Source organism: Dendrobates tinctorius, unplaced genomic scaffold, assembly GCF_039654945.1.
Source record: "Dendrobates tinctorius isolate UK_male_01 unplaced genomic scaffold, ASM3965494v1 ptg000194l, whole genome shotgun sequence".
In the NCBI taxonomy this organism is placed as follows: Eukaryota; Metazoa; Chordata; class Amphibia; order Anura; family Dendrobatidae; genus Dendrobates; species Dendrobates tinctorius.
Genome location: NW_027361861.1, coordinates 1,323,914 through 1,346,014, shown reverse-complemented (window position 1 = coordinate 1,346,014; position 22,101 = coordinate 1,323,914). Strand labels below are relative to the sequence as shown.

Below are 22,101 nucleotides of genomic sequence, written 5' to 3'. Positions count from 1 at the left end.
AGGCTGATACCCTATATGTGGGGGGTAAAACACTGTTTGGGTGCATGGCAGAGCTTGGAAAGGAAGGAGCACCATTTGACTTTTTCAACGCAGAATTGGCTGGAATTGAGATCTGACGCCATGTTGCCTTTGGAGAGCCCCTGATGTGCCTAAACAGTGGAAACCCCCCAATTCTAACTCCAACCTTAACCCCAACACATCCCTAGCCCTAATGGGAAAATGGAAATAAATACTTTTTTATAATTATTTTTCCCTAACTAAGGGGGTGATAACGGGGAGTTTGATTTACTATTTATAGCGGGTTTTTATGTTTGACAGCTGTCGCACGCTAAAAGACGCTTTTTATTGTAAAACTAGTTTTTGCACCACCACATTTTGAGAGCTATAATTTTTCCATATTTTGACCCACCGAGTCATGTGAGGTCTTATTTTTTGCGGGACGAGTTGACGTTTTTATTGGTTCCAGTTTCAGGTATGTGACATTTTTTGATCGCTTTTTATTCCGATTTTTGGGACGCAGAATGAACAAAAACCATCATTTCATGAATTTGTTTTCGGGAGTGCGTTTACACCATTCTGCATGTGGTAAAATTGATAAAGCGGTTTTATTCTTCGGGTCACTACGATTACAGCGATACCTTACTTATGTCGTTTTTTTATGTTTTGGCACTTTTATGCATTGAAAACAATTTTATATAAAAAATAAATTATTTTTGCATCACTTTATTCTGCGAGCTATAACTTTTTTATTTTTTCACTGATGACGCTGTATGGCGGCTCGATTTTTTTGCGGGACAAGATGATGTTTTCAGCGGTACCATGGATATTTATATCCGTCTTTTTGATCGCGCGTTATTGCACTTTTTGTTCGGCGGTATGATAATAAAGCATTGTTTTTTGCTTTTATTTTTTTATTTTTTACGGGGTTCACTAAAGGGGTTAACTATTGGGACAGTTTTATAGGGCAGGTCGTTACGGACGCGGCGATACTAAATATGTATACTTTTATTTTTTTCCAAAAAATGAATTTTAGGGAATATTTTTTTTTTTAACTTAGCAATTTTTTTTTTTTTTTTCCATAAATTATTTTTACACCTTTTGTTACACTTCAGTGATCTGACAGGCGCTGCACAAGGCTTCCTCATGCCTGTGCTCTGCTTGCACTGAGGAAGCCGCCTTGCTGCAGGACACCGAAGGCCCCCGAGGCCATATTGGATCCGGGGACCTGCAGGGAAGGAGGCCCCCAGAGCAGCGCAGCACATCACGCTGCGCTGGGGGTCTCAGGGAAGCACGGAGGGAGCCCCCTCCCTGCCGATGCTTCTCTAAACCCTTGGTACACTGCGATCATGTTTGATCGCAGTGTGCCAGGGGTTAACGTGCCGGGGGCAGTCCGTGACCACCCTTGACACACAATGCCGGGTGTCAGCTGTGATAATCAGCTGACACCCGCCGCGATCAATGGCGCCCCCCCCCGGGAGCGCCAATGATCGCGATGACATACTATCCCGTCCCCGGTCATAGGGGCCCGGGTCCCGTGGACTGGATAGTACGTCAGATGTCAGAAAGGGATTAAAGGATGTAGAGAGTGGTCACCAGCAACATCAGCTGACCCAGTAGCACTGCAGTAGCACCAGGTTGCCAGCGGGGAAAAACTGACATTAACCACCAATGGCCTGAAAGGAAAAAACTTTTAACTTTGTGGAGCCAGAACTGCCACAAATCCAAAAATGGATCGTGACAATACATTCCCTATAAGTATATTTTTGGAACGTGGGAGAAAACTGGAGAACCCTGAGGAAACCCACACCAACATGGGAAGAACATACAAACTCCTTGCAGATGTTGTACTTGGCGGGATTTGAGCCCTGGACTCCAGCGCTGCAGAGCAACAGTACTAACTAATGAGCCACCATACAATCCTAACTAGGATTTGGGTCCAGCGGGTTCGGCCAAACAATTACAAAAAGTTGGGCTTCCTGCTGTGGTGACGAGCGACGCGGGCGGGAGGACATCAGGATCGCCTCGTCTGACAGGTAAGTAGCGACCCCCGACCCCTGCGATGTCGCTGGTGAGATCTGCCTGTGTGGCAGCTCACTAGCGACCACTTAGCGATGTACCAGCGATCCTGTCCGGGTCATATCGCTGGTGCATCGCTATGTGTGACAGCACCTTAAGCCATATTCCTGCATGGCTCAGTTCAGACTAGGCATAGTGGACCAGGCATTTTAAATGCACTTAAAGCACTTTATGTAGGTGTTGTTTGGTGGCTTTGTTTGAGGAGTCCTGTTGAAGGTCCGGGAGGGCCAGTCGACGTGGAGCGGGGGCACCATTTCGCTACCCATATATATGTATATACTTCCTTTGTGTTACCTAATTAGCGCCATAGCGCCAATTAATGCGCTATTTTTTCCTCTTAATCCCAATGAATAAATCCTCTGGGATTATTACCAGACCCTCTATTACTACTTTTTTTTTTATTAAAAAGAGAATTTCTGGTATATTTGGTATTTTTTTTAATTAAAAATAACTAAAAGATATTTTTTAAAGGGTTCTTTTCTTCATATGTGTTTTTTCTTTCAATAAGTTCCTACTATACTGATTTGTTTTTTTTGTTTTTTTTTTTGAGGGATGCCCCATATCCTGAATAGTGCAGCTGATGAAATTACCTGTGACCGAACATATCCACCAGCAGTTTCTTTTATTGAAAACCTCTGCACTCTTTTCTCGTGCACAGTGGTTTTCAAGAGAGGTTTCTCACCTTCCAATAGATGGCTATGTTTAAAAACAAAACAAAAAAAACAAGCTCTGGGTTCTGGTTCTGCTGATGTAGACATCACACCCAAAGATGGGAACAGCATCTCTGGGTCTAAGGAGGATACGTATATGAGAGTTTGCTTTTAACATGTACAAGAAGAAAAATCCCAGAAAGACACTTTATTTATTTTTACTGTTTTCCTTTTTATTTTACTCGCTCTTACATTTTTTTTCTCTTCCTTTTTTTTCTTGTTTCTTTCTTTCTTCTCTTTTTTTTTTTTCTTTTTACTTTTTTTTCCGCCTCCTTTTTTCTTTCTATTCTCCTCATTGGACTGTTGCAGCCACAATATCTGTGACCTATAATGGCTCATGATGCTTCTGTAACTGTTGAGCAGCAGCTTATCCTCGTCATATGATTATCTGCAGCCGTCCTGTATGCTAGGGTCGGATGTACACTACACAGGCTTGTGCTGTGGTTAATGCATAACTAGTGAGCAATATCCCTTCCCGGTCTGTTATCAGAGGTTGGTGTTTTGCACCAGGGCTGCTCTGTGACTTCCTCACTAACCACCTGTGCAGATATGTCGGTGGACGAGGAGTCCATACCACTGCTTGCGCTCCAGCTTGTGAGTATTAGGGGCTACATATCCTGTGTCTAGCCACCATGTATACACATTACATTATACGAACACCTCTGTCATCCATTCCAGAAGGGCTTCAAACATATGTTTTCGGTTGCTTTTTGCATGGATTTGCAATAGGAAGTTGAGTGATGCATACACGTTTTCTTTCTATGCCATTTCAGTGGTGTCATTGTCATTTTTTTTCCCACCAGTTTACAGATTCTGTTTCTGGTGCATTTATTTGTAACAAACCTGATCCTACTATTGATATAGCCGGCCATTGGGATGGTGAAATAATTGCCAGAAAGGTTTTGTTCTGTGCTGTAAGTGTAATCCAAATCTGGAAAACACTTAATTTTTAAACCTAATTGTAAAACTAGATTGTTCTTGATGGCCATAGAACTGCTTGGTATGGAAAAGTAAGCTTGCAGTCGCACATGTACTGGCGTGCTTTACTTTGCAGCCACGGTTTGGTTTTCCATACTGTTGATGGTAAAGTTGGGCTAAGACCATGTTGCACCTTTTAAAGTAATGCCAGGCAATATAATTTTATATTTCTAGACAAAAAATGTGTTTGTTCATGTATGGAAATATTTTTTATACTAGTAATAACAAATATACCAACAGAGTAATATAATACAGCGTTAGATGTTCCCTGTAAGTTTTAAGGACTGCCCGTTGCTTTGGATAAACATCCATATATATAATTGCCTTAAATTGTCTGTCATCCACTTCTGTCTGGATGTCCCCGAATCACACAATCCACCGCGCCGCACCGGACGTACGCCGACCGCCATATTGAATCATAGAATCATAGAATCGTAGAGTTGGAAGGGACCTCCTGGGCCATCTGGTCCAACCTCCTGCTCAAAGCAGGATTCGCTAAATCATCCCAGTCAGATGTCTGTCCAGCCTCTGTTTGAAGACTTCCAGTGAAGGAGAACTCACCACTTCTCGTGGCAGCCTGTTCCACTCATTGATCACTCTAACTGTCAAAAAGTTTTTTTCTAATATCTAATCTGTGTCTCCTCCCATTCAGTTTCAAGTGATGGGTATTCCAATATGGCACCTGCTTGTGGTACTAGGCCCTTCCATAGTACCACCAGCGGTACACCGCCGGAACCCCTCACCGCCACCGGACTGGACCCGCCGCTGCCTGCCCACCCAATTCCGTGCAGAAATAGCATGCAGGAAAGACCGTGGCTTGCGGCCTGAGGCACAGGCCATAAGCCAGGTCTTTCCTGCCGACTGCCCGCCGTCGCCAGGACCCCCCCGCCACTGGACCCATCGCTGCTGGCCACGCCGCCAGACGCGCAGGGTGAGAGAGGTGTAACAAGGGGGGTATCACACACACGTATGTACATACACACACACACACACACGTACACACTAAGGCTAAGTTCACACGTAGCGGAATTCCCACGGAAGTTACCACGAGAATTCCGGAATTCCATTCTGCGGGAAAATCGCATTTTAAATTCTCGCGATTTTCCAGCGGAAAAATTAGCGTTTTGCAAGCGTAATTAGCTTGCAGAGTGCTAGCGTTTTCCAAGCGATCTGTAGCATCGCTTGGAGAACTGATTGACAGGTTGGTCACACTTGTCAAACACAGTGTTTCACTAGTGTGACCAACTTTTTACTATTGAGGCTGCCTATGCAGCATCAGTAGTAAAGAGATCTAATGTTAAAAATAATAAAAAAATAAAAAATCGTGTTATATTCACCTTCCGACGTCCCGCACAGCGTCCCCAGGCCTCCGCGATGCTCCGACAGGTCCCGTTCCCAGGGATGCATTGCGGCAATGACCTTTGATGACGTCGCGGTCTTGCGAGACTGCTACAGCATCGCGAGACGCGACGTCAGCAGAGGTCATCGCAATGCATTACTGGGAACGGGAGCTTCCGCGTGTATCGCTGAAGCCTGGGGACGCTGCGCGGGACGTCGGAAGGTGAATATAACCCGATTTTTTTTTTTTTAATTTTAATTCTATTTTTTACAGGGATATGGTACCCACAGCCCGGAGCAGAGTCTCCTCTCCTCCAGACCGTCGGTACCATCCGTAAATGTTCTGCTTACTTTTCACATGGTGGGCACAGCCATATGCGGAAAGTAAGCAGAACAATGCATCCCTATGTGGGCGGAATCGCCGCGATTTTCCAAATTGATGAGCATGCTGCGGATTTTTTCGCGATGTGATTCCGCTGTGGGAAAATCCGCAGCATTAGCACAGCATTGCGGAAACCCATAAGAATGAATGGGATGCTGTTTTTTTGCGTTTTCGCTTCAAAATCGTGCAGTAAAAACCGCCGCGAAAACGCCTGAACGTGTGAAAGCAGCCTCACACGTACTCACACATACGTACTCGTATACACACACACATGTATTCACATCTCCAGCACAGGCCGCAAACCACCCTCTTTCCTGCCGGCTGTGACTGCACAGAGGTGGGTGGGCAGGCAGCTGTGGGACACACACATACTGTATGTATACACACGCGCACGAACACACTCGTACACACACGCATGTACTCACACACACTTCACTCCCGATGCGATAGCATCGGGCACACCTCTAGTTTATCTATATTTGTTATTACGAAGGAGTACAGACTTAAAGATTTTCCGTGTACAAGAAAAGAGCAAACTAGCTTTCCCTATATTAAGTCCCCAAACTTGCCCCCGTTTTTGTTTTCTTGGTCAGTTAGTGTGTACATCCTGAACTTCCTGCCAGCGTTCTCCTTCTGTGCATCTACTGCAGACTACATTTCCCAGAAGACAGTGGTCTCTACCCCTACACCATGCTGCTCGCAGATGGGGTAGCAAATACAAGGTGACTGATTCCCTTCAAAAACTGAAGTCCAAATGTGCTACCTAGAGCAAAAGTTTGTTTGTTAGCTGCAGTAAAAGTTAAGTAGAATCATTCACCTTTTTTGTTTGCTACCTCATCTGAGAGCAGCATAATGTAGGGGCAGACACCCTGATTCCAGCAATGTATCTATCACTGGGTATCTAGCTGTAGTTTTTATAAAATCCCTGTTTTAACTTCTGCACAGCTAACAGCTCTGTATAACCTTGCCCACCCCACAGCTTTCTGCCTATGTACAGTGTACACAAAAAGCTGCCAATCGGTGGGGGCAGGGTTATGCAGAGCTCATGAATACGGGGGGACTAGATTGCTGCAGGTTCACTAGTTTTTTGTGATGCTTTGCCAGGCCTTTACTGCAGCTGTCTTCAGTTGTTGCTTGTTTGCGGCTCTTTCTGACTTGCGTTTTGTCTTAAGCATGTGAAATGCTGCTTGATGGGGATCAAATCTGGTGAATGTCCCTGCCGTTGCAGAATATTCCCCTTCTTTGCTATAAAATAAGCTCCTGTGTTGCTTTCATGGTATGTTTTGAGTCATTGTCCATCTGTACTGTAAAGGGCCTTCCAATCAACCTTTCGGCGCTGGGTTGAATCTGAGCAGAAAGTATTGCCCTGTACACGTCAGAATTAATCCGACTAGTCTGTCTTCAGTCACATCATCAATAACCACTAGTGACCCAGTGCCTTTGAGAGCCATGCATGCCAGCACCATCACTCTGTCTCCACCATGTTTTAGAGAGGATGTGGTGTGCTTTGGATCATGAGTCGTTCCAAACCTTCTCCATATTTTCTTCTTCCCATCTTTCTGGTACAGATTGATCTTGTTTCCATCTGTCCAAAGAATGCTTTCTGAGAACTGGGCTGGCGTCTTTAAATTTTTTTTTTTGTGACAGTCTATTATGGTCTTTCTATTTTTAAGGCTGATTAATGGTTTGCACCTTGTGGTGAACTCTCTGTATTAACTCTCATGAGACTTAGGCCAGTTTCAGACTAGCGTTTCTGGGTGCAGCACAGGGCGGCCGCTAAGCCCCACCCCCGGCCGCGCCCCCTCCTTTCATCTCCTCCGATCGTTGGAGGCGTTGGGTGTGCTGGTCTGATTTTGCTGGAGCTGCGCCCAGCGCACAAAAATGCAACACAGCGCGTTTTTGTGCGCTGGGCGCAGCGCCAAAAGGACACAGCGCCAGCAAAATCAGACTAGCCCACGATCAGCACACCCAACGCTAAGTATAGGGTACGCTGATCGCATGCACAGTCATGCGATCGGAGGAGGAGATGACAGGAGGGGGCTCAGCCGGGGGCAGGGCTTAGCGGCGGCCCTGCGCTGGGCCCAGAAACGCTAGTCTGAAACTAACCTTAGATACTGAAACACCTTCCTGGAGAGTGTTCTTCTCTTGCGTACTTGGGTGGATGTTGTGAAGGGGTTTTTCTTCACCATGCAAAGGATTCTATGATCATTCATAACTGTTGTCTTCTGTGGACATACAGGCCTTTTGGAGTTCCCAAGCTCACCAGTACCAAAATGTTGATTTGGCCACTTGTAACATTTCTACTCTCTGATGGCTTTCTTCCTTTTTTCAGCCTAATAATGGTGCGTTTCTCTTCCTTTGAAAGCTTCTTTGACCGCGTGTTGTGGTTTTACAGCAACAGCTTCCATATGCAAATTCCACACCTGAAATCAGCTCCAGACCTTTTACCTGTTTAACTGATGATGGGTTAGCAAGGGAATAACCCATGCAGCCCATTAAAGGTTATATTTGGGACTGTATAAAACGCAAAAAATGTACCTAAGTACGAACAAGCAGATAATTGCAACTTACCTGCCTGTTGTGCACGACGCCGTTCTTTACCGTCTTTACTGGACTGCTCATGCCGGGGATTCAGCTGCCTCTGCTGACGTGAGGGGGCTGGGCTTCCGATGTCTTTCTGATTTACAGCCAGCTCCCCCAGCTAAACAGTGGGGATCCGGCTATCAATCAAAATAATGTCAGAAGTCTCACTCATTCGACAGAGGGGAGCAGAAAAGAAGCCTCCACTCTGTAGACGTGACGGCTTTTGAATCCCCCGTAGGAGCGGTCTGTTACTGCTCTGTGCCAGGAAAGAACAGTGCCATGCACAACAGGCAGGTAAGTTGCAAGTCCCATATGCTCCCTTTAAAGGGTAAAGAGATTTTGAGATAATTGTCCAATTACCAATGACCTCCTTACTGCCAAATCCAATCTCTCCTGCTCCCAGACCTATTCTCTGCCTTTGACATGGTGGCCCATTACCTCTTACTACAGATTCTCTCATCTCTTGACATCACAGACTTGGCCCCATCTTGGATCTCTTCATACCTACCAGACCAGCCATGCAGCGTCTCCCACTCACACACCACCTCCTATCTGTCGGTGACCCCCGAGGGTCAGTTCTAGGACCCCTGCTCTTCTCCACCTACACCTGCCTGGGACACCTCACAGAGTCACATTGGTTTCAGTGTCATCTCTATACTGATGAATGACAGATCTACCTCTGTGGACCAGATATCGCATCCTAACTAACCAGAATCCCACAATGTCTGTCCGCTATTTCATCTTTCTTCCCTGTTGGATTTCTAAAACTTAACATGGTAAAAATTTAATTCATCATGTTTCCCCATCTCACGTTACCCCCCCCCACACACACACACAGACTTATCCATTAAAATCAATGGCTGCTCACTCTCCCAAGTCCCGCAAGCTCACTGCCTCGGGGTAACCCTTTACTATGATCTCTCCTTCAAACCCCATATCCAGGCCCTTTATACTTCCTGCTGACTCCAACTCAAAAATATTTCCCGGATCTGTAAACTATCAAGAATCTGCAAAAACACTAGTGCATGCCCTCATCATCTCCTGTCTCGACTACTGCAACCTACTGCTTTGTGGCCTCCCCTATAACAGTATCGCACCCCTTCAATCTAATCTAAACTCTACTGCTCGACTAATCCACTTATACCCCCGCTATTCTCCGACCTCTTTTCTCTTTCAATCCTTTCATGGATCCCCATTACTCAGAGACTCCAGTTCAAAACCCTAACCATGGCATACAAAGCCATCCACAACCTGTCTCCTCCATGCATCTGTGACCTAGTCTCCCGGTACTTGTGTCCGATCCTCACAAGATCTCCTTCTCTACTCTCCTCATCCCACAATCGCGTACATGATTTCACCCGTGCATCGCCCTATTCTGGAACGCTCTACCGCAACATATCACACTTTCACCTACTGTGGAAACCTTCAAAAGGAACCCGAAGACCTACCTCTTCCAACAAGCCTACAACTGGCAGTAACCCTCGTTCCACTGTAGCGCTTCACGACCAGCTCTCCCCTCACCTACTGTATCCTCACCCATCACTTGAAGACTGTGAGCCATGGTGGTCAGGGTCCACTCCTGTACCAGTCGATGACTTATTTTGTTCAAGATTATTGTACCATATTTTTTGTACTATAAGACACACTTTTTTGCTCCAGAAATGTGAAGGAAAATGGGGCGTGCATCTTATAGTCTGGATGTACCGGCTCCGGCAGTGGTGGGGAGGTGGGGGAACGGCATCGGCGGAGCAGCGGGTCACAGGAGGCTGGAGCCGGTGGCTGCGGCTAACTCCTGTTTCTGCTTCTAAAGAGAAATGAATATTCACTGCAGTCCAAACCCATAGGCGTGGCCGTGGAGGGTAATGAATATTCATTTCTCTTTAATAATAGTATCTTGGTATGATTTCCCCCCCATCCCCATCCTGGTATGTATGGCCCCATCAGAAAACATTAAAAAAAAAGAAAAAACATTATACTTACCTACCCAGCGCTCCCTTGCAGTGTCCTGCTCTGGTGCCAGCAACTTCTTTATCCTTGTAAGCAGTGTATGGCAGGGACGTCATGCGCTGCTCACAAGCAGAGCACAGCTGCTAGAATACTTGCCGGGATTGTGCGCGCAGAGAGCAGTAAGTATTCATTGCTCTTCAGTAGTGCACAGTGTCAGACGGAGCCTTCCTGCTGCTTCTGTCGGTCACGTGTGCCGCTACATAAGAGAAATGAATATTTATTTCTCTTAAGTAGCTGCACACGTGACCGCCGGCAGCAGCAGGAAGCGCGCTGCTGAAGAGCAATGAATACTCACTGCTTTCTGCGCGCACAGTCCCGGCGAGTATTCCGACAGCTGCATAAAGCAGTTGCTGGCACCAGAGCAGGTAGCGCCGGGTAGGTAGGTATAATGTGTTTTTATTTTTTTAAATTTTTCTGATAGGGCCATGCATACCAGGATGGGCATGGGGCCAATTATAAGGATAGGGTCAGTCATACCAGAATAGGGATGGTGCCATGCATACTAGGACGAGATGGGGGCCTGCACACCAGGATAGGGATGGGGCCCTGTATACCAGGATAGGGATGGGGCCCTGTATACCAGGATAGGGATGGGGCCATGCATACCAGGATAGGGATGGGGCCCTGTATACTATGATAGGGATGGGGCCATGCATACTAGGATGAGATGGGGGGCCCTGCATACCTGGATGGGGATGGGGCCATGCATACCAGGATAGGGATGGGGCCATGCATTCTAGGACGAGATGGGGGCCCTGCATACCAGGATAGGGATGGGGCCCTGTATACCAGAATATGGATGGGGCCATGCATACCAGGATAGGGATGGGGCCCTGTATACCAGAATAGGGATGGGGCCATGCATACCAGGATAGGGATAGGGCCATGCATACTAGGATGAGATGGGGGCCCTGCATACCAGGATAAGGATGGGGCCATGCATACTAGTATAGGGATGAGGGCGATCATTCCTGCCAGGATAGGGATGACTGATCCATGCATACCAGGATAGGGTTGAGTGATGAATGCATACCAGTATAGGGATGAGGGGGCCATGCATACCAGCGTAGGGGATATTAAGTACACAATTGACAACATTTTTTGCTTCATTTTTTTTCCCCCCTAATTTCCTCTTGTAAAACCTAGGTGCGTCTTATAGTCTGAAAAATACGGTACTTGTTTGTTTTTATACAGTGTGGGCCATTTATATGGATACACTTAAATGAAATGGGAGTGGTTGGTGATATCAACTTCTTGTTTGTGGCACATTAGTATATGGGAGGGAGAAAACTTTTCCAGATGGGTGGTGACCATGGTGGCCATTTTGAAGTCAGCCATTTTGGATCCAACTTTATTTTTTCCAATGGGAAGAGGGTCATGTGACACATCAAATTTATTGAGAATTTCACAAAAAAACAATGGTGTGCTTGGTTTTTAACGCAACTTTATTCTTTCATGACTTATACAAGTTTATGACCGCTTATAAAATGTGTTCAAAGTGCTGCCCATTGTGTTGGATTGTCAATGCAACCCTCTTCTCCCACTCTTGACACACAGATAGCAACACCGCAGTAGAAGTGCTAGCACAAGCTTCCAGTATCCGTTGTTTCAGATGCTGCACATCTCTTATCTTCACAGCATAGACAATTGCCTTCAGATGACCCCAAAGATAAGTCTAAGGGGGTCAGATAGGGAGACATTGGTGGCCATTCAACTGGCCCACGACGACCAATCCACTTTCCAGGAAACTGTTCATGTAGGAATGCAAGGACCTGACACCCGTAACGTGGTGGTGCACCATTTTGCTGGAAAAACTCAGGGGACGTGCCATCTTCAGTGCATAAAGAGGGCAATACATCATGTAGCACTTTCAGATATCCAGTGGCATTGAGGTTTTCATTGATGAAGAATGCCCCACTATCTTTGTACCCCATATAATAATAATAATAACAATTTTATTTATATAGCACCGTCATATTCCACAGCCCTTCACATTTTAGAGGGGACTTGTACAGACGATAGACATAGCAGCATAACAGTAATCACATAGGTCATAACAGATACCAAGAGGAATGAGGGCCCTGCTCATAAGCTTACAATCTATGAGGTAAAAAAAAAAAAAAAGAAAAAAACAAGGGAGACTCGAAAGGTGGGTGGTAACAGTTGCCTTCATTGTTCAGACCAGCCATAGTGTCGAGTATGTAACAGTACGGACACAGAGGGATAATAGATGCATAAAGCATGTGGGAACATGATGCGGGGAACCTGGTTATGGTAAAATTTTTGACTGGGCCACCCAGGAATAGTTAGGTTAATGCATTGAGGCGATAGGCCAGTATGAATAAATGCGTTTTCAGGGCACGCTTAAAATTGTAGGGATTATGGGGACTAATCGTATTGACCTGGGTAGTACATTCCAAAGAATTGGCGCAGCACGTGTAAAGTCTTGGAGACCGGAGTAGGAGGTTCTGATTATTGAGGATGCTAACCTCAGGTCATCAGCAGAATGGAGGGCGCGGGTAGGGTGGTATACTGAAACAAGGGAGGAGATGTAGGGTGGTGCTGAGCCATGGAGTGCTTTGTGGGTGAGGGTAATAAGTTTGTACTGGATTCTGGAGTGGATGGGTAGCCAGTGTAATGACTTGCACAAGGTAGAGGCGTCAGAGTAATGATTGGTGAGGAATATGATCCTGGCTGCAGCATTTACCACACCATACCATCAATTTTTGTGTTCCAGCAGCCTTGGAGGGATCTATCCACTGTGGGTTAGTGTCAGACCAATAGCGGTGGTTTTGTTAACTTCACCATTCACAAAAAAGTTTGCTTCATCACTGAACATAATGTTCTGTGTAAACTGAGGGTCCTGTTCCAATTTTTGTTTTGCTCATTCTGCAAATTCAGCTCGCCGATTGTGAGTAGCTAATATCCGCCAAAGGGATGTTCGACTGATGCCACTCAGTGACATGTGGCGAGTGCTACGCTGTGGGCTGTTGCTGAATGAAGCTAGGACAGCCACTGATGTTTCTTCATTAGTGACACTTTTCTTGCGTCCACATTTTGGCAAATCCAACACTGAACTTGATTCACGAAATTTGGCAAGCAGTTTGCTAACTGTAGCATGGAGGATGAGTGGTCTTGTAGGGTGTCTTGCATTGAAATCTGCTGCAATGACCCGGGTACTGCGTTCACCAGACATCAACACAATTTCTATCCTCTCCTCACGTGTTAACCTCTGTGACATGTCAATGGCTGTAAACAAAGAGAAACTTGTAAATAACTCCTGAAAGAATAAAGTTATGTTAAAACCAAGCACACCATTGTTTTTCTTGAGAAATTCTCCACATGACCCTCTTCTCATTGGAAAAAATAAAGTTGGATCCAAAATGGCCGACTTCAAAATGGCCGCCATGGTCACCACCCATCTTGAAAAGTTTTCCCCCTCCCATATACTAATGTGCCACAAACAGGAAGTTGATATAACCAACCATTCACATTTTATTTAGGTATATCCATATAAATGGCCCACCCTGTATATTCCTCTTTTCACGTATAAAGCACCAGGGAATAAATGGCGCTATAATAAATATTTGGGGAGAAAATAGGAGTGTGTCTTATAATCCTAATGTAGCTTACTGAGGGTGGGAAGGGATAGGGAGGCGCCTGTGTTGGAATGGGGTACCAGTAGGGAGGGTTGCTGCTGCAGGAAGCTGGCGGCGGCAACAGGAGTGGGGTGTTGATTCGCCCCCGGGCTTTGAGGTGGGGGTGTAAGGCTGCGGCGGGCTTGGAGCTTACAAAAAATGTTGGCGGAGTTCACAAACTTCCTATTATTTTCTTTGCTGTGAATTTAGGTAAAGTGGCCGCCGGGGGCAGTGCATGAGCAGATTGAGATCTCGGGAGCATGCCGTAGCCTCATTCCTCCAAACACCTTCTCCTTCCAGCCCAGGTACCCAGAGTATCACCCCACTCCTGACCGCCGTCAGCTTCCTACAGTCGTGACCCTGCCTCCCTGGGATCCCGCTCCACCCCGGTAAGGTATCGTAAAAGGAAACTATACGGTACACCACATGTTCATGAAAATAAATATTTCTCCATTTTCCTAGCCAAAATTTGCCATGCGTTTTATGGTCCGGTACGTCTTGTAGTCCAGAAAAAACAATACTTTTGGTCTCTTTTAAAAAGAGTCAGCTACATATTAAAAAGCTGTAAATCCTAAACCCTTACTACAATTAGGATATGAATATTCTCAAATTAAAGCTGAGAGTCTTTAACTTCATATTGATTATATGACTGTGTCTTGAATATGTTTTGATAAAAGGCTAAAATGACAATACTTGTGTCACTGTCCAAATATTTTGGGACCTGTGTGTGTGTATGTATATAATATTATAGGTGTGTATCTATATCATAGCTGACAGCTCCTTTTTGTTTATAGTGGTGGTTATTGGCCGTTACTACTTTTTGTGTATGCTATTTCCCAATCTCTAAGGAGTACACTGTTGGTCGTTCTCTTCTCTGGAGGATATCATTGCTTAAAACAACAGGAAGTATTATAATACACAGGTCGCTTAGTTAACCATCTGTTAATGGTTTTCCTGTTCTTTATATACATATTTTTTGAAATTTAGGTGTAAAGTACAGTTCCACTGTAGGCTAAACAATATTCTCTTGCCTCATTGTGTTACTAATATTTTCTGCAAGTCTTTTTGTATGTAGCACAAATTTTTGTACAGACAAAGCGAAGTCCTTTACGCCTACAATGAAAATCTCCAAACATGACATCCGATTAAAACGTTCAAAATCTTTTTTTTTATGGAATCTGTATACAGTTGTGTGTTTATGAGCCATAGGAGATTGTATGCCGCTGTTTAATTAACTAATGATGTACCGAACGGCCGCTGGGGTACTGATCCGGACTCTGGCACATATGGGAATGTTGAATTCCGGTCTGGAGACCCCCGACCAGCTCCTACATTGTCAGTGTTTCACTAAATTTAGTCTAATAGTGAGACCCACTTTCTGTGAAAATCCACAGGTGAAGGATTTGTAACATCGATCAATGATAGAGTAACTTTTTCCAGAGCACAAGGTGCGTTAGGTAATGGTGGATTGTTAAGTGTGTACTTTGCAAAGTTTTGTGCATTGCTTGCATTTCTAATATAAATGTGGGTCTTTCAGAATGACAACAGCGAGCGGCGAAACAACGAGCGGACGGAATCTCAGAGCAATGGGCAGACGCAGAGCAGCTCGCAGCAAGTCCTCGAGCAGGATGAGGAAGAAGATGAGGAGCTGACGTTGCGATACGGAGCCAAGCATGTGATTATGCTTTTCGTGCCGGTAACCCTCTGTATGGTGGTCGTTGTAGCAACGATCAAGTCCGTCAGCTTTTACACAAGGAACGATGGGCAGCTGTAAGTGTAATGTAAGGACCCCCAGATTATTGTGCTGCAGGGTCATAATCTTAAGACCAACGCGCTCCTTATTAAGACTGACATGCAAAAAACAAGTGATGAATCTGGGCCTAAATATGACTCCTAGTTGTTATAATCTAAACCCTCTTGAAAACAGGGGTTTGAGCATGCAAGCCATTTAATTAGGCTTCAAGGGTGTGAAAACTGCATCAAAATATGCCATAACTATCTGCTCTGATTATTGCATTTTTGGTGCAAATTTGATTCAATTTTTTTTTTTTGCAGAATCGCAGTTATTTCACACACATTACATTTTCTACATGCATTTTTGAAGGCTTCTTGTACAAATGTGTAAAAGAATAAAAAAATAAAAAATATTAATTTTTGTGCCCAGAAATGCAGTTAAGCATGGTCTTCAAATTCACAGTCACATGAGTTTTCATGGAATCACATTCATAAATCACCGAAAAATAAACAAAGCGCAAAGTGCACATATATCTAAATTCTCAACAAAACAATGTGCCATTAAAAATAGCCTTTCACTTCCACTTTACTTAAACTCTTAGGTCTAGTTCACACATCAGTATTTTCCACGTATAAGAAAAAGGAACAGATCATTTTGATCAGTGTGGTCAGTGTCATCTTTTTTATCATATGTATGTTTGAAGACTTCCATTGAAGGAGAACTCGCAACCTCTCGTGGCAATCTGTTCCACTCATTGATCACCCTCACTGTCAAAAAGTTTTTTTCTAGTATCCAATCTGTATCTCCTCCAATATCAGTTTAATTCCATTGCTTTTCTTGTTTCCATGTGCAAATGAGAATAAGGATGATCCCTCTACAATGTGACAGCCCTTCAGATTTTTGTAGACAGCTATTAAGTCTCCTCTTAGCCTTCTTTTTTCCAAGCTCAGCATTCCCAGATCCTTTAACCGTTCCTCGTAGGACATCCTTTGCAGTCCGCGCACCATCCTGGTAGCTCTTTCTGAACTTGCTCCAGTTTTTCAATGTCTTTTTTTTAAATGTGGTGCCCAGAACTGGACACAGTATTCCAGATGAGGCCTGACCAAGGAGAAGTAGAGGGGGATAATTGCTTCACGTGATCTAGACTCTATCCTTGTCTTAATACACCCTAGAACTGTGTGTGCCATTTTTGCTGCTGCATCACACTGTTGACTCCTGTGCAGTCTGTGATCTGTTAACCCCTTAGTGACAGAGCCATTTTGCAGCTTAATGACCAGGCCAATTTTTACAATTCTGAGCACTGTCACTTTATGAGGTTATAACTCTGGAACGCTTTAACGGATCCCGCTGATTCTGAGATTGTTTTTTCGTGACATATTTTACTTCATGTTAATGGTAAAATTTCTTTTATATGACTTGTTTATTTAAGAAAAAAACGGAAATATGGCGAAAATGTGCAATTTTAAAATTTAAATTTTTATGCCCTTAAATCAGAGAGATATGTCACACAAATTTCTTAATAAATAACATTTCCCACATGACTACTTTACATCGGCACAATTTTGGAAACAAAAATTTTTTTTGTTAGGAAGTTATAAGGGTTAAAAGTTGACCTGCGATTTCTCATGTTTACAACAAAATTTACAAAACCATTTTTTTAGGGACCACATCATATTTAAAGTCATTTTGAGGGGTATACATGACAGAAAATACCCAAAAGTGACACCATTCTAAAAACTAGACCCCTCAAGGTGCTCAAAACCACATTCAAGAAGTTTATTAACCCTTTATGTGCTTCACAGGAACTAAAGCAGTGTGGAAGGAAAAAATTAACATTTTACTTTTTTTTGCAAAAAATTTACTTCAGAACCAATTTTATTTATTTTCACAAGTGTTAAAAGAGAAAATGAACCACAAAATTTGTTGTGCAATTTCACCTGAATACGCCGATACCCCACATGTGGGTAAACCACTTTTTGGGCGCACGGCAGAGCTCGCAAGGGAAGGAGCGCCGTTTGACATTTTAAGCGCAGAATTGGCTGGAATTGAGATCGGACGCCATGTTGCGTTTGGAGAGCCCCTGATGTGCCTAAACAGTGGAAACCCCCAGCAAGTGACCCCATTTTGGCAACTAGACCCCCTTAAGGAACTTATCTAGATGTGTGGTGATGTGTGCTGATGTGCCTAAATAGTGGAAACCCCTCAATTCTAGCTCCAACCCTAACACACCCCTAACCCTAATCCCAACCCCTGATCCCAACCTTAACCCTAATTCTAAACCTAACCTTAACCCTAATGGAAATAAATATATTTTCTTTATTTCATTATATTTCCCTAACTAAGGGGGTGATAAAGGGGAGGGGGGTTATTTACTATTTTTTTTATTTTGATCACTGTGATAGGGTTTATCACAGTGATCAAAATGTACATAGAATGAATGAATGGAATCTGCTGGCAGGCAGATTTGGCGGGCGCACTGCGCATGTGCCCGCCGTTTTATTCCCGGACCAAGATGGTGGCGCCCACCGGAGGAGGCAGGAGGGCCCGAGGACCACCGGGGGGGGGGGGAGTCGGGGACCTTATTTCTCCCTCCTCTGATGTGCGATCACATCAGAGGAGAGAGAAAGTGAAAGCAAAATCGCGGCTTTAATTAACGGCGCTGTGGTTTAAGTACCCTTAACTACCGCTGTTAAAAGGCGTATCGGCGGTTGTAAAGGGGTTAATATACCCAAGTTTTTTTTTCCACACGTGCTGTTTCTTAGTTCTTTTCCTCCCATCCTGTAGATGTAATCTTTGTTTTTCTTGCACAGATGTAGAATCTTGCATTTCTCCCTGTTAAGTACCATTTTATTAGTCGCTGCCCATTGTTCAAGCTTATGTGGATCCTTCTGAATCCTTTCTCTGTCTTCTCTAGTATTAGCTATTACTCCTAGCTTTTCATCAACTGCAAAGTTGATTAGTTTACCTTCGGTTCCCTTATCTAGATCATTTATAAAAAATTGGATGTGCAACCATTTATCACTACACTGAGTGCGATCACTGAGTCGGTTATGAATCCACCTAATCGTAGCCTTGTAAATGCCATAGTTGATCATTTTTTCAATAAGGATACTATGAGATACTTTGTAAAATGCTTTGCTGAAGTTGAGATATACTATATCTACCGTATCATTTATCATAGAAGGAAATTAGATTAGTGCGGCATGACTTATTAGTTACAAACCCATGCTGGCTCTGGTTAATTACTGTATTCTTATCCAAGTACTTACATACATGCTGTTTAATAATTTATTCAAATATCTTTCCTGGTATAGAAGTCAGACTCACTGGCATGTACTTTCCTGGCTCCATATTATTTCCTCTTTTGAAGATGGGGACAAAATTTGCCCTTCTACAATATTCTGATACTTCTGTTCTCCAGGATTTTTCAAAGATTCTAGCTAGTGGTTCTGCAATTTCCTCTGCCAACTCTTTCAGTGCCCTGGGATGTAATTCTTCTGGATTAGGAGATTTAAATTCATGTAAATTAGCTAAGTGTTCTCTCACCATCTTTGTTTATGGATGGTGTGGATTCTTTTATTCCTTCGATAGCACAGTGAAGATCAGTTGATGTTACATTTGCTTTCTTAGAGAACACAAATGCAAAATAGGAATTTAAAAGTTCGGCCTTCTCAAAATCAGTTTTGACCACTTCTCCCTTTTCAGCCTGTAAAAATCCTATAGCCTTATTATCTTATCTTTTTTTTTTTTTTTTTTTTTTTTTGACATACCCCCAAAATCCTTTTTTTTACTATTTTTGGTCTCCCTTGCAAGCCTCACTTCATTACTGGAATGGTCCTATAGGCTATCATGGGTGCAAGTGCAATCTGTGAAAACAACATATAGCACTTGTGCTAGAAAATCGGACGTGTGAATGCAGCAGATTGTCTGTACAAAAAATCCTCACAGGAAAAGCATAATGCATCGTTGGTTGAGCCTGACGGTGCCACCACAATCCCTCATTCACACTAAGGTTCTGTTTCTTTTCAAAATGGACTGGCTGGATGCATTAACCAGTAAGGAGAGAATAACGGGGAAATTTTTGAAAACATGGTCTCTATTTATTCCATCTCTTCCTTCTGGTACTAAAAATAAGTTACATGCTCAATTTGAGAATACTCAATGGTACCTACTACAGCAAATAAGTGGACATACACTAATTTCGTAACATAATTTCATAACAGGTGCACGCAGAGTGGGGTGGGGGGGTATAGAGCATTTAGGGGAAATTTTAATGTTAGTTTTTGTTTTGTCTTTAAAGTGTTAAGATCTAGCACATTTGATACCAGGAAGGAAAATAGATGTTTCATTAATGCATACACCTTGTACATGTCTCAAAACAGGAAGGCAGGTTCCCTGGTCTATATTACAAGTTATTAATTGGCGGTATACGCCTTACTATACTCGCAGTTCAGTCAGGAACCTGAAAGATATATGTTTATAAAAATGGTGTTTTTTTTCCTTCTTACCCTTTGCTATATCTTTATCTCATTTATCTTTAATGTCAAGGATATACTGTATGTATTGATGGCATGTACTGCTTTAAGTTTGAGTTTGAAAATTCAATAAACAAAGTTATAAAAAAAACAAACAGGATTTTTGGGTTGCTTACCGTATAATCTGTTTCTTGGAGCCTTCATTGGGGGACACAGAGACCATGGGTGTATGCTGCTGCCACTAGGAGGCTGACACTATGCACAAAAAAAGGTTAGCTCCTCCTCCGCAGTATACACCCCACCAACCGGCAGGAATTTCCTCAGTTAGTGAGAAAGCAGTAGGAGAAGTAACAGAATAGATTGAAACAGAACAAACAACTCAACTACATAACCAACAACATAAGAACAGGAGTTGTAGAACATGGGAGGGTGTTGTGTCCCCCAATGAAGGCTCCGAGAAACAGATTTTACGGTAAGCAACCCAAAAATCCTGTTTTCTCGTTCGCCTTATTGGGGGACACAGAGACCATGGGACGTCCCAAAGCAGTCCCTGGGGTGGGAAACAAACTTCCATCAGGCCAGTGGACTCACCACCGCTGCCTGCAGGATCCTTCTACCTAGGCTGGCCTCCGCCGAAGCGTAGGTGTGGACCTTCTAGAATGTCACAAACGTGTGAACAGATGACCAGGTTACAGGTTTGCAAAGTTGCAGCACGGAAGCTCTGTGGCGCACCGCCCAGGAGGCACCCACTGCCCGGGTAGAGTGAGCTCTAATTCCCTGAGGGGCCACTCGATGCTTGATCCGGTAGGCCTCCAAAATTGACGAACCTGATCCAGCGAGCAATAGTAGCTTTGGAGGCTGGCTGACCTTTCCGCGCCCCATCTGGAATGATGAAAAGAGAGTCTGACTTCCTCAAACGAGTCATTCTAGCTAGGTAGACCTTCTTTTACCTGACCAAGTCCAGCTTGTTCAAGGAGCGCTCCCGAGGGTGAGTTGGACCCGGACAAGAGGACGGGAGAACAATATCCTCATCCAGGTGGAAAGTGGACACCACCTTAGGAAGGAAAGAAGGCGGAGTCCGTAGAACTACCTTGTCCTGGTGGAGCACCAAGAAAGGGGAACGACAAGAAATGGCCGCCAATTCCGACACGCGCCGGATGGAGGTGACTGCTACTAGGAAGGCTACTTTCCATGAAAGGAGAGATAGGGAAACTTCCCTGAGAGGTTCAAAAGGAGGACCTTGCAGAACCTCGAGAACCAGATTAAGACCCAATGGATGTACGGGCGCACGGTAGGAGGAGCCGCATGAGCCACTCCCTGAAGGAAGGTCTTGACCTGAGGACGGGAGGCCAATGTCTTCTGGAACAAAATGGATAGCGCCGAGACTTGACCTTTTAAAGAGCTGAGGGCAAGGCCCGCATCAAGGCCTGCCTGAAGAAACGCCAGGACAGAAGGGGGAGAAAATGACATGGGCGGAATGTTATTGGCCTCACACCAAGTGAAATAGGCTTTCTGGCCCAGATCATGGTATGAATAACCTGATCGTTTCAAAACCTTGGTCTCAATAGCCACGCCGTCAAATTGAGCGGCCGAGAATTGAGGTGGCAAATCGGGCCCTGAGACAGCAGATCTGCCCTGTCTGGAACCTTCCAGGAGGCGTCCGCGAACCAAGACCTTCGGGGCGATGAGGATGACTGGACTTCCTTCTGCTTTGATTTTCTTCAACAGCTTGGGAAGAAGGGGAAGGGGAGGGAACAGGTAGGGGAGCTCGAACTAAGACCAAGGAATGGTCAGAGCATCGGCGCCCCTGGCGAGAGGATCTCGAGCCCTGGATACAAACTGTGGGACTTTCCTGTTGAGGCGAGACGCCAGCAGGTCAACGTCCGGAGTTCCCGAACGACGGCAAAGCTGATGAAATACATCCGGATGTAAGGACCACTCTCCCGCCGCGGGACCCCCGCGGCTGAGAAAATCGGCAGCCCAGTTGTCCATGCCGGGAATGTGCACCGCGGATATTGTTGGAACTGAAACCTCTGCCGAGTGAAGAATTTTGGACACTTCCGCTAGGGCTGAGGCACTCCATGTCCCCCCCTGGTGGTTGATATCTGCCACCGCTGTGGCAGTCTGTCTGAATCTGGATTGGCAGGCCCCTGAGAAGTCTCTCCCAGTGAACGAGAGA

At 44.5% G+C, this 22,101-nt stretch overlaps 1 protein-coding gene across 4 annotated transcripts in view; it reads left to right on the top strand.

The window, feature by feature from the left end:
• Positions 1 to 22,101, top strand: part of PSEN1 (presenilin 1) — a 111,630-nt gene that overhangs the window by 28,335 nt on the left and 61,194 nt on the right. For all 4 annotated transcript variants that reach the window (XM_073552686.1, XM_073552687.1, XM_073552689.1 and 1 more), the window contains exon 4: positions 15,250 to 15,482. In XM_073552686.1, the coding sequence (XP_073408787.1) occupies positions 15,250 to 15,482 (233 nt within the window). The remainder of the gene's footprint in view (positions 1 to 15,249; positions 15,483 to 22,101) is intronic.